Below are 16,535 nucleotides of genomic sequence, written 5' to 3' on the forward strand. Positions count from 1 at the left end.
CCGGCTGGGCTGTGCAACTCTCGATAACGTTGCCGCGACTATAATGGCATCGTTTTCATTAGGAGGCAAACGCTCAGCGTTTCTTACGGACGCTCCTAGCCCTTTTCGCAGCCTCTCTTCCTTTGAGGTCAGAATTAAGTAGATGGGGTGGATAAGGCAACCCCTTGGTCCCGCGCCCCCACCCCCATGCCCAGCTGTCCGGGCTCCGGGGCCTTTGGACTCCCCGGGTCACCGGAATCAATAAACCGGGCCGGAGCCCGCAGGCCGATGTCAGCTCGACGGCACTGCGGGGCGAGTGAGCGATGGCGGTTTGGTGGCCGTCGCGGAGCTTCCTGAGCCCCGGCCCCCCGCCTCCGCCGACCAAAGGTTTGTCAGTGGGACCGGCCAGGAGACAATAGCTGCCCCCGCGGGCTGGCTGTTGGCTTGTTTGGAAAAGCCCAGAGGCGCTTCGAGGTAAAAAGGTCAGCGCGCCGGATTGGGATTTACCTCGGGGTTGGGGGGGGGGGGGGGAGGGCCTCTGCTCCCCGCCCCCAGGCCCTCCCACGTCCTCCAACAGGCCCGCTGGGCGCTGGGCGGGCTACCTGCCCTTCTCCCGAGCCCCACCCCTCCCGCCCCTGTCGTGGCCGCCTCCCCTCTGCGGTCCAGCGGCCCGGAGACCTAGGACGTTCACCTTGAGCCAGGGAAGGGCCCTTCGGAGGCGGGCCGGCTAGGGCCAGAGTCTCCCAGCTACCCTGGCTTCCTTTGTCCCGATGTCCCCATCCCCGTTGGTTGGGGGCTTACGGGTGGGAACTGCGGGCGTTAGGGGGTAACCCGTGTGCCCCTCTGGAGTTTGTCAGGGACCCATCCTCTTTCTCTGAGCAAGAATTGATTGGGAGGGGGCACCTTACACAGCCTCCCCACCCCCACCTCACTCCTTCAGCAAACTTTCAGTGTGAAGGCCCATTCCATGCCAGGCCTCCCTCTGGGCCTGGGGGAGAGAGCAGGGGGAGGGGGTAGAAGGCCTTTGCTTTCCCCCACACTGCCTCCTATTTTTTTTTTTTTTTTTAAGCACCTTTTCTGTTCTCTCCAAATAATGTTTCTCCCTTTTCCTGCCTCCCTCCCTCTCCGGGCGATTTCCTTCCCACTCTCTTTTTCCCACCTCCTTCCTGGCTGCTCCAATGACCCAAGGACTGACCACAGTCAGATCTGGAGGCTGGGGCCCAGTTCTGCTTTGGTCCCACCCAGTAAGTCCTCTTTATCCAGCTGAGGTCTTCCAGCTCAAATCTTTCCAGCCCAGCCAGCATTCACCAAATCTTCCCCCATGTCTCCTCAGGGTTCTTGGAGTATGACGCCTCTTCCACCCTGGGGGGGGGGGGGGGGGGGGTGAGGAGCAGACTGAGTCGGGAAGAGGGAAAAACACAGACTTTATTGAAATGAGGTAGCTGGAGGTACAGAGAGAACCCGGCTCGCTTGGGGCTCAGGTTTCCAGAAACTCCCGTGGCACCTCCACTGTTTCTAAGGTTCAGAGAAATGCTTGCTGCTTTTGGGAGCTCTCACTGCACCTGGGCCTCCCTAGGCTGCCCCAGGGGTAGAGGTGGATGGGGAGGAGGGTCCTGGGTTTTCCAGGAGGCAATAAATAGGGGAGGAACTAGTGGGGGCGTGCCTGCGCCTTCCTGGTAGAGGCTTGCTGGGGGCAGCCCTCGAACAACGTTCCAGAAGTCTCCGGAGTACCAAGTTCCAAAACACTTTGGTGGCTTAGAGATGAGGTCGCCGGTGGAAGGAGGCAGGTCTCAGAAAACAACTTCTGGAGGCTGAGTTAGTGCAATACAAATGTGCCAGGAGGGGGTTAATACGGTTGGGGGGGGGGGCAGTTTTTTGGTCTGTCACAAGGCAGCTGGTGCTGTTGTAAGGTCTGTGGTGACTGGAGAGATTAAGCATCGGTAACAGGCCTGCACCCAAAAACCTCCCTCAGGAGAAACTTCAAGGCCTTCCCTCTGTCCCGGCCTAGAAGGGAGAGTTAGGAACCGAGGGCTCCGGAAGAGTCCTTGAGACTCAAAGGCACTAACAACACACGGAAGTTGGAAAGAAGGGAGAATTCAGGAGGGTGTGGCTGGCTCCTACCCCACCCACGTGCTGGTCCCCAGATGAAAGGCGGAAGGAAGCCCTGCCCTCCACAGTTGACACGTTCCGTGTCTCCCATGCCTCTGGTCCTGTAGGGTCCCCAGCCATCAACACCCCGCCCGGACCAGAGAAAAGCGTTTCCCCAGTCTCCCCAAAAGCAGCTGTAAACGAGCGCCCGGCCTTGGTGACGGGTGGCTGGAACGATGAAGTCGAGGCCTGGCTTAGGGAGAGCGGAGGAGAGGGGCTGGGCTGAGGCGCTCCAGAGCGGAGGAGCCCCGACGGTCGGAAGGTTTCATTCAGGAGGTGATAGAGCCGGGCGAGGCCTCCGGGGAGGTGCACGTCGACTGGTCGGAGGCGTCTCCAGCCGCCTCCTTGGGACAACCCGGAGGGGCTGGGGGCACCCGGCCTCCCTCCCGCTCGCGCTTCTTCTGCTTCATGCGCCGGTTCTGGAACCAAATCTTGACCTGCGTCTCGTTGAGCTCTAGGGTGGCGGCGATCTCCACCCTCCGGGCCCGGCTCAGGTACTTGTTGAAATGGAACTCCTTCTCCAGCTCGGTCAGCTGCCGCGTGGTGAAGTTGGTGCGGAGGCCGCCGGGCGCGCCAAGGCCCAGCTCAGACACCTTCGCTGGGGGGGCGGGGCGGGAGAGAGAGGGGGCCACGTCAGTTCTCTCACCTCTTTCTCCTTCCCCTCTCTTCCTCCTGGGTCAGCTCTAGCTAACCCCCCCCCCCCCGCTTCCTTCCAACTTCAGCTCTCAATGTGCCCTTGGATCACCAGACACCCCCAAATTCAGACCAACCCCCCTTCTACCTCCCCCATCTCCCCCCCCCACACACACACATAAGCAGGTCCTGGGTCTGTGCTGGGCACACAGATCGGGAAGCAGGGGAGTGCGGGGAGGAGGGGGGCGGTGTGGAGACTTACTCCTAAACGTAATGGGCACTCGCTGGGCACTCGCTGGGCAGGGAAACCCCAAGTGACCTGAAACTGGGCGGAGCGCTCTTACCTGCCTCTACTGGACTGCTCCACCTGTCCTGCCGTCCCAGGCCTAGGACACCCTCAGTGCAGGAGAAGCAGAGCTGTTTGGGGCCCCGGAGAAGGGGTGGCCACGCCTGTCTCATACCTGTCTTGGGTGGGTTCCTCTTAACCTTCATCCAGTCGAAGGTCCGGGCCGTGGGGGTGCTGGGTTCTGACGGGCAGGGCGATTCCTTGTCCTCGGAGAGGAGGTCAGCATAGGCCGATGCAAAGCTCGCCGTCTGCTCGCTCCCAAAAGGGGGCTGCGGGGGAGGGTACGGCCCCGGGCCCGCTCCACCGGTTCCGTAGCCGTCCGACAAGCCCCCTAGCTGGGCCCCGTAACTCGAAGGATGGTAATAGCCTCCGTCTCCTTCGGGTTGGCCCAGAGGGTAGTACTGAGAGGGCCCGTAGCTGGGGCTGCAGGCGGCCGGGGCGTACCCCGAGGTCGCCGAGCTGGGGAAGGGCACCCCGAGCGCAGAAGGCGGCTGCTGGGGGGGATAGCCTGAGTTCTGCTGGAGCGCGGGGCTGGGCAGTCCCCCGCCATAGCGGGTCTCCCCTGCGTAGCTGTCAACAGCAGGAGCCGAGCTGGGGGGGAAGGAGGTAGGGGCGCTGTGGGCGCTGTGGGCGCTGTAGGCGCTGGGTCCCCGGTTACAGAGTGGGTACTCTAAGAAGGAGTTCATCCTATTATAGTCCATGCGTGGAGGCCGCAGGAGGGTCGGCCCGTCTGGGGGAGACACCCTCTTGCCCTACAACCTTTCGGCAGTATGTCACAACGCTGAAGCTTGCATCCATGGCCTGGCCCAGCTCGCCTGGGCCAGGGCTCCCCCAGGAAGGGGGTAGGGAGTGGGGGTGGAGGGGCGCATGTGATCTCTCCCAGGCCAATGGGCGCAGCGGGCCAGAGTTTGGCAGCCCCAGCGCCCATCCATCACCCCCCAAACATTAGCATGACAAAGACACTTCAATCACCCGCAGCCCATCCATCTGAGAGCGACGTGGAAGCGTCAAAAACATCTTTCTTCAAAGACTTTTGGAAAGAAGGGACCAGAGGGAGAGGGGGTAAAAGTTAGAGGAATATTCAATACTTTCCTCCCCTCCCAACCCCCAAGGCCTTCAATAGGCTCCTGGGTTATTAGATTTGGACAAATTCAACCCAGCTGCCCCTCACTCTTTCCACCCCCCCCAAAGGAGCCTTCCCCCCCCCAAGGCTGTCGACTGGGAGGTGGGGTATCTAGCCTCCTTACTTTGCCCAGAACTCCCACTCCTGGTCTCTGTCTCCCAATTTATCTTGGGGTGATGAGCTAGGACAGCGGGGGGAGGGCGGGGGGGGAGGTATGTTATCTTGGGCCAAATGGATACCTGTGAAGGAAGGGGGTGCAAAACACCCAAGGGCGAGGCAGGGCCTAGAGTCTAGAGGGAGAATTCATTAACCGAGAGGTGGGAAACGCATTTCAGGGAGCAAGACAGGACGACAGAAATGTGCAGAGGGGGGCGAGAAACGCCCCATTTCTCCCTCCACGTCTCCGCATAAACGCTCTCTCCTCATTCACACATCCATTCCTCTCCCTCAGCCTCACTTTATATTCTCTCTGTCTCAATCCATCTCTCCATTCGTCCGTCTCTCTCCATATTTATATTCGTTCCCTACCTATCCATCACCTCATCTCTCTAGATGTATTTATCCTCTCTCTAGCCATCCATAGCTGTAGCTGGCTCACTCACTCAGACTCAAATAACTCCTTGTATCTCTCCAGAGGGCCACAATGGGCACAGAGCTAGGTGATGTTTACAGGGGAAAGAGGAGGGAATTTTTATTCTCTCTCTCAAGTGTTCGAAACTAGCGTAGCTCCTGTGTTCCCCCTGGTTGCCTCCTACCCCTCTCTCCCTCACCACCTTCCATCCCCTGTCCCTGCCCCCCCACCCTGCCCCCACTCCCCCACCCCACCCCCCCCACCTCCCGCCACCGCCTATCCCAAACCTCAAATTCCCAAATTCAATACCAATTGCAGCTTAAAGATTAGTCCAGTTTTCAGTGAACTTTCTAGAATAGGGCGAGGGAATTTGTTTGGAGAATGGGAGAATCAGTGTGGAGGTCCTGAGGTTCAGGAGTGGAGTCTCACCCCTCGCTGCTCTGTGTCTGTCCGGTTAGGGTTGGGGGAGGGGAGGAGAACAGGAAGTGCCTCCTTCTCTCCAGACCCAGATGGGACTGGAAGCGAAGCTCTTAGGTAGACCCCATTGATTCCCTCCTCCAGACTCGGAGGACAAGAGCTTGGCGCAATCCAACACCCACGCTCATTTGTAACCTGTCAGGGTGTCTGCCTGACCCGAGGCCTGGGGCCGGGGCTAGGGCAAGTCCAGGAGGGCAAGAGTTCAGGGAAGGGATCTCTGTAAACAACTGAATTCAGGAGAGGAAAGGAAGCAAGCAGGTGAGACAGGTCCAGAGAGGACCCTCAGAACTTCTCAGGTTTCCCCACGCCTTAAAGGGCAGGGTGAGTACTCATCCTTTGCAAAGAACCCCAAAGCTGGCTCTCTCTCCCAGTCTCTGTGTCCATATTTCTGTTTCCCATTTCCCCTCACTTTGCCTGTGCCTTATGGTCCCTTCTCCCGCTTTCTATCTTTATCACCAGAATCACACTACCTTTCTCTTCTCTTGATAACCTTTCATCACTGCATCGCTTAGCCCCCAACTATGAAAGAGCTCACAGGCCCCTTGTCCCTTTCCCTCCTTACATGTACTCTGCTTGGGACCCTGCTTCAGACCAGAACAAGTTGGGGGGAGGGGGACCAGCTGGTAACTTCTTTAAGGGAGATACAATGGGGGAGGGGGAGAGAATGTTCACTGCCAAAGGGGTGAGGGCAGACAAAGGAAAGGAGAATCGAGATGGGGGCAGGGGTGGCCTGCAGGGGGGTTGAAAAGAAAAGGAGTGTGGAGGTGAGAACAAGCCTATTTTTTTCTGTTTTCTCTTCTTGGGTTTACAGATGTCCCTAATGGTTCCCTCTCACTTTAAGATATTCTCCACCGAGACCTTTGCAGAAGAAGGGTAGATAGAGGGTTAGGATTTCTCTTCTAACCCCAAATCTGATTGAGGCCTGTGTCTGACCTGGCTGCCCTGCCTCTGAGAGTTGTCACTTCACTCTCTACCTTTCTCCCTCAACCCAGAGAGAACCCGCTCATCTCGTCCCTTGCTTTTCCAATTAAGGGAACAATTTGAGGTCTAGGGGAAGCAGTGAATTCCAAACCAGTTTAATAAAACAACAGAAATCTGTCTGGGAGTTGGGGAAACGCAGCCTCCCTGCAACAGCCCAAGTGACCAATAGTCTATCACTAATGACAAGATGAAAAGGGTTGGGGAAAAAGTGTCTCAAGTGAAACCGTCGATTGCAGAGATGGGTTTGGCCTTAGCTCTCCAAATTCAGTATAATCTCTAATTCATCCCTGAGTCTTGCTCCCTTCCCTTGTGTAGCAGAGAGATTAAAACTTCCTCAAATTCCTGCTGGCTCTCCCAGCCCCAGCAGAAATGACTGGGGGGAGAAAAGTAACTTGGCTCCCTATGTGTTCCCAAGTCCCTTCCTCCTCAAAAGAAACTGCACCAGACTCTGGCCTGAGGAGAAGGTCTGTGAAGCCTGAATTCTTTGCTAAATTCACAGCTGATTATAAAACAAAACAAAACAAAACAAACAGAAATAATCCATAGCTGGAAAAAAACCTATGGGTGTAGGATTTTCTGATTGACCAAACTCAACTCACCAGAGAAGTTCTGGGTAGACCCAACACGAAAGTGAAATAAAGCAGATTGATTTCCTCTTTTATATACTGTGTGTCTAAACAGTGGAGCAAAGGGAACATAGGCATGTTTAGAGCTGAAATTATCTTTGAGAGGTGCCCCTCCTTATCACACCCAGGATGCAGGCAGGGGGGCCATTCTAATCAGAATGGGGGGATGTGTTAGAAGTTTACACCTGATTCTGGCCTCTGTGTGTGTGTGTGTGTGTGTGTGTGTGTGTGTGTAGGAAGCTGCCTTTGCTGGGGGTTAGCAGGAGCTATCTGCACAGTTTTTTCATAAGGTCCCCAAGTGTCTCTCTGCCTGCTCTCCCCAGCCCAGTTCTTGAAGGCCAAGACCAAGATCAAAGGTTGGAACTTAAGAATTAAAAGGGTTGTCATTTTTTTTCCTCTATAAGAGGTGGCTGTTTGAAGAGAGGTTGGAGACTGAATTCACTGGTGTTTCTTTTAATACAAGCTGATTAAATTGCCACAAATCTGGTTGACAATCATAGACTGTGGGCAGTACATATCATAAGGGGAAGACTACTAGTTCGGGAGCTGGAATACTTGGGTTCAAGTCCTTGCTTGGCCATTTCTTAGCATTATGACTCCGGACAGATTTCTTGGTCTCTCTGAGTCTCAGCCTCAGAGAAGAAGAATGGGTTTAATTCTACTGACTTCACTGCATCCTTAGTGGGATTAAAGCAAACAAGAAAATATAAACAATAGAGAACTCTATAAATGTTGATATTAACTTACATTCACATTCTAAAATACTATGAGGGGGCGCCTGGGTGGCGCAGTCGGTTAAGCGTCCGACTTCAGCCAGGTCACGATCTCGCGGTCCGTGAGTTTGAGCCCCGTGTCAGGCTCTGGGCTGATGGCTCGGAGCCTGGAGCCTGTTTCCGATTCTGTGTCTCCCTCTCTCTCTGCCCCTCCCCCGTTCATGCTCTGTCTCTCTCTGTCCCAAAAATAAATAAAAAACGTTGAAAAAAAATTAAAAAAAGAAAAAAAAAATACTATGAGACAGTTTTCTGCTTTTTACTATAACTGGCATATTAAAATCTGGACAGATGTGATAGGAAAATAGCATGTGTGCTATATTTTCATGTAACGGATCACCATATATTATACATATGTATTTTATCATATGCAAATTTCATCAAGAATTGAGAAGTTTGGCTCTGTTTAGGCACAGGATTCTCTTTTAAACTGCAGAGTTCTTTGGAAACTAAAGCTTAATATTATATAATCTACAAAGAACCCAAAGGATTAAAATTGTAGCAGGAAGGTGAAGTTCGATCTTAGCAAGAATTTCCTGATCTTCCAAATATTTGGACAAAGTTTTCTAAGGAGGATGTTATCTCTCCTTCCTTGAGGAATGTAGCTTAGAAACTGCCTTTCTGGGTGGAGTAGGGGTTGAACCTAACTTCCGTATTCTAGATAGATTTCATCTGGAATGAAAGGTAAATCAGAGAGTTGGAATCTTCCTAAAAGGAAAGATTAGAGTGACACGAAGAATTGAAATAATTTTCTCCTTAATTGGGTTTCTCCAAGTGCATTAGTTGTGGCCAAAATACCCACTTTGGAAACTTTATAGAACAATGACCAAGATGAATTTGTACCTGGATGACTGTCCAGACTGTGATTTTTCTGTAGTGTTTGGGAATTAGAGAAGGTTTGAGGAGGGCTTTTTTACTTTTGACTCTGTTCTCAGGAGGAAGCGGTTTTTTAGATGTCCTTCAGGCACTAAATATCTGCTTCCCAGCTGAGTGTGAAGAGGGGGGTGGGGGTGGGGACAGGAGAGCAGAACTAAGCCTGAGAGGTCAAGGGAGGATTTGGGCCACACCAACCACAGGAGGTGGAGGGGATCCCATGGGGGCTAGAGGCCACTTTCTGCAAACTGAGGACATATATTTGACTAGAAAAAATACATCTTCAGGAAGATGTACAGCACGGCCACGGAATGCTTGTCAGAAACTTAGGGGAAAGGTGAATTCAGCAGGGCTATTTAAGGAGACCCAGAACTTGTACCTGTGCTCTGATGCCCCAGCACTGAGACAAAACCTGTCTAAAAGGGACTTTTAATATCTAGTACACCGTGTCAAAGAAGAAGTGTGGTTGCTCTTTTTGTATAAAATGTCCTACTGTTTTTGAAACAAGGAAACATAACCAAATGTTGGGGAAGGTGACAAGGGACGAAAGTCAGAGGAAATCTTGGTTAGGACATTTTGGAATACCCATATTTATTGAAAACTTGACACATAACACTATACCCAATTCATGCTTGCTGAAAAGGGTTCTTTCTCTACTAGTTTAAGTAATGACTGGCGGGGGGGGGGGGTACCTGGGTGGCTCAGTGGGTGACTGGGTGGGGGACTCTTGATATCGGCTCGGTCGTGATCTCACAGGGCTGGGATGAAGCCCCACGTTGGGCTCAGTGCTGAGCGCGGATCTTGCTTGGGATTCTCTCTTTCCCTCTGTACCCCTCCCCTCCTTGTGCGGAGGCGCGCGCGCGCGCGCGCACGCGCACACACACACACACACACACACACACATCTCTCTCTCTCTCTCTCTCTCTCTCTCTCTCTCTCTCTCAAAATAAATAAACATTTAAATAATAATAATAATGATTGGGGCATGATGGTTGGTATTAAGTCGCAAATTTAAAATTTGTTAAAAGGGTCCTACCAGATACTTGGGAGGCGGATTATTGTCAAACATCAAAAGTCACCACCTCCGTTTGAAAGCACGTGACACCAGCCATCATAAGTACTTAATACGTTGTTCGCGAAGACTAACAAGTATTACTTTGGTCGGATATTGATGCAGAGGATATTAGAAAGCATTTAGCTCTTCCACTTATTGGACAGATGGAGAAACTGAGGTCTGGAAAGTGGAAGGGACTTGGCCAGTCATAAGTTAAAATTTTTTGTTAATGACTCAGGGTTATCATGATTGCAAATAATTCCTCAGTCTAATGGTCGTTTGCTTTCACCATAATATTGAGTCATTCGTCTTAAGAAATGACTCACCAAGAGCAGGGCAGACTGATCCGCAGTTTTGGGGACTGCACTGACTGAAACCTTCCCACTCCAACCACAGCCAATTTAGAACTAGTCTGTGCTCCAGACCACTCACAATGGTCCTGCCCCAAGAGGAGCCCTGCCCCAATCAGAATGGGATAAGTGAGTGTGGCCGCCTGGTATTACCTTCTAGCTTACCATCACTGGTGGTGGGGCAGGAGGGGGGGGGGGGTCCGGGGAGAGGGTCTACTGCTTTATCTGGGAATCCTTACCCCTTCTCCTTCCTTGACCAAAGCCAGCTGGGAAATCTCAGGCTAAATAGGATGGCCGCAGAGATGAAATAAGGAAAAGGAGCCAATCTGGGACACAAGGGTCCTGAGTACCAATCCTTTATGAATCCCAAATTGCCAGACATTCCTTTGATTTTGAAATTGGGTGGGGAGATTGAAAACAGGAGTCATTTCCTTCTGGAAATGCATTGTCTCTTTGTTCTGCTGGAGTGGCATCAGGGATGGTGAATTTTGTGAATATGGAAAAGTAGAGACAGAAAGTGTCCCGGGCTGCCTGTGAAAAGAGTTCCAACTTCTCTCTAATAATCAACCAGGGGAAATGCCGGAAGTGCTCCTGATTCCCTGGATTCATTGCTTCCCGCTCTCAGGATACACAAAGTACCTAGATCTAAACAGGTAGATCCAGCCTTTGGCTGGACTCCCCTGGCCCTCCACTCACTTTGGCAGGGAGGAATTAGGACTGGTGCAGCCTCAGGAAGGAGATGAGATTCCCTACCCTTTGGTCCACTGCTTTGAGTTGGGGGAGGACCGGGAGGGATCAGCTGGGTAGAGAGGATCAAAAATTCTGAAGCACGGGAGGAAGGCAGGAAGCAAGGTGGCACTATGATCTAATAGTGCTTCTCAAATTTTAATGTGCATGTAAATTACTTGGGGATCTGCTAAATTGAGACTTTGCTGCAGCAGACTTGAAGTGGAGCCTAAGATTCTGCATTTCTAAGTAGCTCACAGGTACTGCTGATGCGGTGGGTCCATGGGGGCAGCAAGGCTCTAAGAGAACGGAAGCCTCAGAGGCCCCAGAGTGTGACAGACCAAGCCATGATCCCAGGATGTGAATTCTCTCCAGCAGAGCAGATCCTGTATTTTTGGCATTGATGAAGGGTGCTCTCCTTTTGACCACCAAAGAAAGCTGGAAGGTGGGCAATTAGCAAGATCCTTTTGGTATTCTTGATCCTTGTAACAACCTGTTATAGCTGAAAGAGCATTTTTAATTAGACCAAATTATCTAGTTTGGCTGTCCATAGAAATCAAAGCCCCAGCTGAAATGTCTGTTTCGTTTTGTTGGTGTAGAGATGTCTATGTGCTGTGATTTTTAAGATGTTAAGCACTGCCCATGGGCATATTTTATGGAGAAATAAACACACAGCCCAATGAGATGTATAGTGTGGTTTTAATATATTGTATATTCACTTATTTATGGGGAAAATAAATACACGAGCCAATAAGCTGTGTATTATTACTTTAATATATTGAATTTATTTCATACCTATATATTTTATGAGGGAAAATAAACTAATAAGATACATGATATTATTATAATAACACATCTAATTGTTCTATATTAATTTATTTATGAAAGAAATAAGTGCAACTTAACATGACATAAGATTATTTAATGCAGGAGATGAATTCTATATTAAGACAGTTTAAGGGATTAAATTCCAGCTGAATAAGATGTGTGCACTTCCCACACTGAGGGGCCAGTTAAAAAAATATGCGAGAGCCTGTCTAGTCCTATGTGTCACGACCTGTGTTGGCTCTTGGCTTTTCCTGACAGTTGTTGCCTCCCCGTGCCTGGTACTCCAAGTCCCCGTCCTGCTGGTCCAGGGGAAAGTCTGGGAGGCCCAGGAAATAAACTGCTTTTCGAGAATGGCAGCATCTGCTGGGGAGGTAGCCCTGCGGTGTCTGTTTCTGAGCCAGAGAAATATTAAGTAAACCTAAGAAGGATGGATGGCTTTCCAGGGCCCTTTAAATCTCCGCGTTCCCCGAACGAACCAGGAGGCAGATGGGGGAGATCGATCCTGGCTTCCCTGCTCGCCGGGTTTGCAAGCAGCCGGGCCGGGTGCGGTGGGGGATAGGAGACAGAGCTGAGATGGCAAATGAAGCTGTCGGTAAGACAGGTAGGCCTGCATCTGGAGGAAGCGGCGGCCGGGCTTTAGATCCCAGAGCCAAGGGTGCACAGTCAGACCCCGCGAGGCCGACCCGGGCCTGCAGACCCGCCGCTCGCCCCTGCGCGGCTCACCCCTGCGCCGCCCACCCCGCGCGCACTCCACGTCCCCCGCGCGTCCTCTGCCTCCGCTGGCCTCTTTTTTTTTTTTTTTTTTTTTTTAATAACACAAAAACGAAAAGGAGGTTCCTGGCTCCCTTTCCTCACGGGGGCCTGGAAGGTCCGGAAAGGAGAAGGCGGGCGCGGGGACAGAGCCCCGAAGCGGCTGTCATGGCGGCCACCGACTCTCCCCGCGCCCTCCCTGCAGCCCGGCCCCAGCGCCATTTTGAGCATCTTCACGGCTGTCCTGTCGCCCTCCAGCTCTCCTCGCTCCTCCTTCCCGCCCCCGGAGGCCTAGCGCCTGCAGAGGCGGCGCGGGCCTCCCTGGGCTGGCGGCCCCGCCGCTCCTCGGACGCCCTCCCGACCCCGAAGCCCTAGAGTGGCTGCGGGCACCGAGGAGCACTGGGGTCCGGGCCTCGCTCCATTTTTCCGCGAGCCTCCTTTCTGGCCCGCTTGGAAACCTGCTTCCCGAGAACACCCCCCAACCCCCACGCCACTCGGCCCACGACCCCCGGCCTCGCGTCCCCAGGCTTCTTGTGTTCCCGAAAAAGCCTTTCCACCCGGCTTGGGGGCACTGAAGCCAGAAGCTTGGGAAACCCTAGGAGCCCTCCCGCTCCGGCTAAACCTCTGCGCCCCCTGCTACGACCCCCCCGGTCGCGTCCCCGAGGCCTCCTCTCCCTCCACCCGCCCACCTAGATCTCTAAGCAGAGCCCCGGGAACACCGACGCGGGACCCAAGGCCATCTGTTGGAGGGTGTGCAGGTGACAGAATTCCAGCAAGCTCCCGACTCCTCTCGAGCTGCGAGGTCGAGAAGCGGTGGCCAAGTAGGGTCGCTTTTGTACCACCCGGACTTAGCCGACGCGGGGTCGGGCAGCCTCGCGCGGGTCCCGAGGGAATGAGGGCAGGCCTAAGGAGGTGCGGGGCAAGGGGCTGGGGTTCCAACACAAACACTCGTTTTCGTATTATAAAGACATTTATTTAATCTATGAAAATAATGTACAATAAATAATTTCCCCTTTTCCTATTATTAAAGAATTTCAATAAATAATCTACGGGTCTAAAACTTAAAAAGAGAGAGAGGAAAACAAGATCCTCTAGTTCCTTTTTAAGAAAGCCCCCCCCCCAAGAGTTTAATTATTCCTGAGATTTCGTTGGAAGGAGTCTACCGAACGGAATTTGTCTGTGTGTTTTAAAAAGACGCCCGAGTGCCCAATATTTTAGAGAGGAACGAAAGGAAATGGATTAAACACGAATTCAGTAATACCTGAATTTTAGCAAAACACAGAAAGAAGTCTAAGCGACTTGGGGGAGGGGGGGTCCTCGGGTTTTCCAGCAGACGGGACGAGGGGACGGGGGTCGAAGCGGCCGGGGGGAGGAAACAGGTTAGGGGAACTGCAGGTCGATGGCACAGAGGGTGCTGGTGAAGAAATCCAGCTCTTCCTCGGAAAAGGGAACCGGGCTGTCGAGCGAGCCCTGCAGGCTGGGGGACAGGCCTCCGGACAGCTGGAGACAGGAGTCGGCCGCGAAGAAGTCGAGATCGGGCAGGAAAGGCGAATCCTGCCGCTCGGGGAAGGCGTCTTCGGGCAACGGCTCGGGCTCCAGCCTGGCGGCCGCGCGCAAACTACCCCCCACGTGAGCGGTCAAAGGCTGGGAGCCCTGGGCGCCCGGGAGGGCCGGCGCGACCTCGGGCGGGTGACAGCAGGCTTCCCGCGCCGGCCGGGAGGCGGAGGGGCGGCCAGGGCTGGCCGCGGGCTCGTCGGCTGGCTCGCCGGCGTCCTCCAGGGCGCCTGGGCAGGCCGGCTCCCCGTCGGGCGGCTCGCGGTGCTGCGTCTGCCGCTTGTGCTTCATGCGCCGGTTCTGGAACCACACCTTGACTTGCCTCTCGGTGAGGTCCAGCAAGGCCGCGATCTCCACGCGGCGCGGCCGGCACAAGTACTTGTTAAAGTGGAATTCCTTCTCCAACTCCAGCAGTTGCGTGTTGGTGTAAGCAGTGCGCAGCCTGCGCGCCCCGCTGCCGGCGGCCTCCGGCAGTCCCGGACCATCTGCAGGGAAAGAGGGCTGGGTGTCAAAAGCGGGCGGTGTCCCCTGCTCAACCTCATTCAGCTTAGGTGAAGACCACCCCAGCCGCCAAAAACAGTATCAGCAGCACAACCCTCCCCCCCCTTCCCGCCTACCGAAGCGGCCCGCTCTCACGGCTTTTCCCGTCCCCCTCTCGCCCGCAGACCCTGCCGGGGTCAGGGCACAGCATTCAGAGAGCCGCCCACGGGCCACGCAGGGGGTAGGGAGCGGCTGCCTTTTGCCCCCAGAACCTCAGAGGCTCCATCCCGAATCATTGGCGTGGAGCCCTCAATTCGGCATTTTCGAGCTTAACCCAGAGAGAGGGGGGTTCAGTAAGAAAGATTATTCCTCACCTCCTGTCCGCCCTAGCTTCCAAATTCCCCTCTTTGAGAGCAGGGAGAAATGGGACTGAATCTTTTCCTGCGCCCAGGTTCAATCCCCAACACCACTTTGATTCCTCCGTACAGATAAAGGTGAAAAGCTAAATCAAATCCTTTTTCCAACAGAGAAAAGGCTCTTCCCCAACCAGCCTCCAAAATCTGCTATAGTGTTAAGAAAGAAAGAAAAAGAAAAAACCAGGCCTGAACCCCAGCGGTATATTTTTCTTGTTCATCCCTGGACTAGACGGGGCAAGGATCCCCAACAGGCTCGACACCCTTTTTACCTCCCCCATCGCTCTTTCTCCCCCTCTCTTCTAGCTGCCCCTCACCCCACCCCTACCCCGCTAACCGACCTGCTGGCGATCCGACCCCGGAGGCCGAAACGGAGGAGGCGGCTGGAGGAGACAAGGCGGATTGGCTGGGTTTCTTGGCGGATTTCTTCTCTTTCATCCAGGGGAACTCGGGGACCAAGGGGGCGGCGGGGAGCGGCGGCGGCGGCGGCAGAGCGGGCCCATCTTCGCCTCGCTTTTGGCTCCTGGGTCTCTGAAGGGTGGAGGCGCCGGGCTGGAGGCTGGGGAAGGTTTGCTCGAAAGGAGGAGGAGGAGGAATTAATGTCGACTCCTTGATTGATGAAGTTTGAAATGTCTCCAAGACAGCGGGGAAGGAAGTCAGACACTCGGCGAGCGATGGCTGGCTGTTTATAAACCCAATCTCCCTCTCAAATTCAAAATTCATGGCTTTCAATGGTGGGGGAGGGGGCCTGCTGGGGGGGGCGTCAGGAGGGAGGATCGGAAGGGACCCCCCCTCCTGCCCCCCCCAGGTTTATGTGATGGAGCGATTTTGGGAGGGGGAGATTTCGCTCTTTCTCTCTCTCTGTTTTTGTTTTTTTTTTTTATTTTTATTTTGGGCCTTTATAATTGTATATTGCTGATAAATACAAGCGTATGGGGACTCTCTCTATTAAACCCAGGACTCCGGCGAAATTGCAGGGAATTCATGGTCACGGGACTGGCCTCGGCCAATCGCTTGTCTGGGCCTGGTGGAAAACAGAGAGCATTATTTGCTTTAATTGATTCAAAAACTCTAGAGAACCACGACCTGGACACCGTGAGCCCCCAGTCCTACACTCCCTCTCCCCAGTGCTTCCTTTTCTCCAGAAAAGCTAGAGGAACCTTTCTCTCACCCCCTTCAGAAGATGGGAGGCTCCAAAAGGTGGGAAACAAGGGAATCTAAGGGAGAAGTCTTCCTCTCTTCCAAATATTTTTGATAGAATACATTAGTGCTTTCTTTATAATGCCAGCCATATGATCTTCCCCACTCTCCTCCCATTAAAAAAAAAAAAAGAAAGAAAGAAAGCTGAGTAAGGATCTCAAAGTGAAAGAAAAAGATAGTAGAAAGAGACTTCCACCCTTTGGGAAAGGTCAGTGTTAAGGTGCAATAAGGAAGAGGAGAGATTTACAATCATCAGCACCTCCATCCCCATCCCACCCCCCCAAAAGCAACAGATAAATCTTAGAAAATCGACAGACACTCCCAGGCTGACACAGAGGAGTGAGATAGATGGTGAGGGGCTCTTTGGGGCCTCTGGCAGCCAAAGCTGTGTGGTCTCAGTTCCCTTCTCTGCCCAGTGTTTGCAGCACTTGTCCACCTGCCTTCCTCACCTGGAGCCATCTCACTCCTTTTCAGGACCCCACAACAGCCAGGGTGTAAGGTGCCTATGCTCTCCCTCAAGCCTCAAGCCTGTATGTGTATCTATATCCAGGGACATGAACAAGAACCAAGGTAGTAGGAGATTTAACTTAGAGCACTCTCAAACCTCAGGCCAATGTTTGGGGGGAGGAATCCCCGCCCAGGACAAAGAGAAT

At 53.4% G+C, this 16,535-nt stretch overlaps 2 protein-coding genes across 2 annotated transcripts; both read right to left on the reverse strand.

Annotated features, from left to right (window-relative positions):
- Positions 1–1,386: 1,386 nt before the first annotated feature.
- Positions 1,387–3,911, reverse strand: HOXB1 (homeobox B1). Its single transcript, XM_019416120.2, has 2 exons — positions 3,222–3,911; positions 1,387–2,725 (listed from the first exon to the last, which is right to left on the reverse strand). Exons 1-2 carry the CDS (start codon positions 3,805–3,807, stop codon positions 2,397–2,399), a joined length of 915 nt encoding a protein of 304 aa, XP_019271665.2. The 5' UTR covers positions 3,808–3,911; the 3' UTR covers positions 1,387–2,396.
- A 9,275-nt stretch (positions 3,912–13,186) lies between these two features.
- On the reverse strand, positions 13,187–15,977 carry HOXB2 (homeobox B2). Its single transcript, XM_019415880.2, has 2 exons — positions 15,024–15,977; positions 13,187–14,274 (listed from the first exon to the last, which is right to left on the reverse strand). Exons 1-2 carry the CDS (start codon positions 15,403–15,405, stop codon positions 13,616–13,618), a joined length of 1,041 nt encoding a protein of 346 aa, XP_019271425.1. The 5' UTR covers positions 15,406–15,977; the 3' UTR covers positions 13,187–13,615.
- Positions 15,978–16,535: the final 558 nt, after the last annotated feature.

Source organism: Panthera pardus, unplaced genomic scaffold, assembly GCF_024362965.1.
Source record: "Panthera pardus isolate Hobbes unplaced genomic scaffold, ASM2436296v1 HiC_scaffold_3, whole genome shotgun sequence".
Taxonomy (NCBI): Eukaryota; Metazoa; Chordata; class Mammalia; order Carnivora; family Felidae; genus Panthera; species Panthera pardus.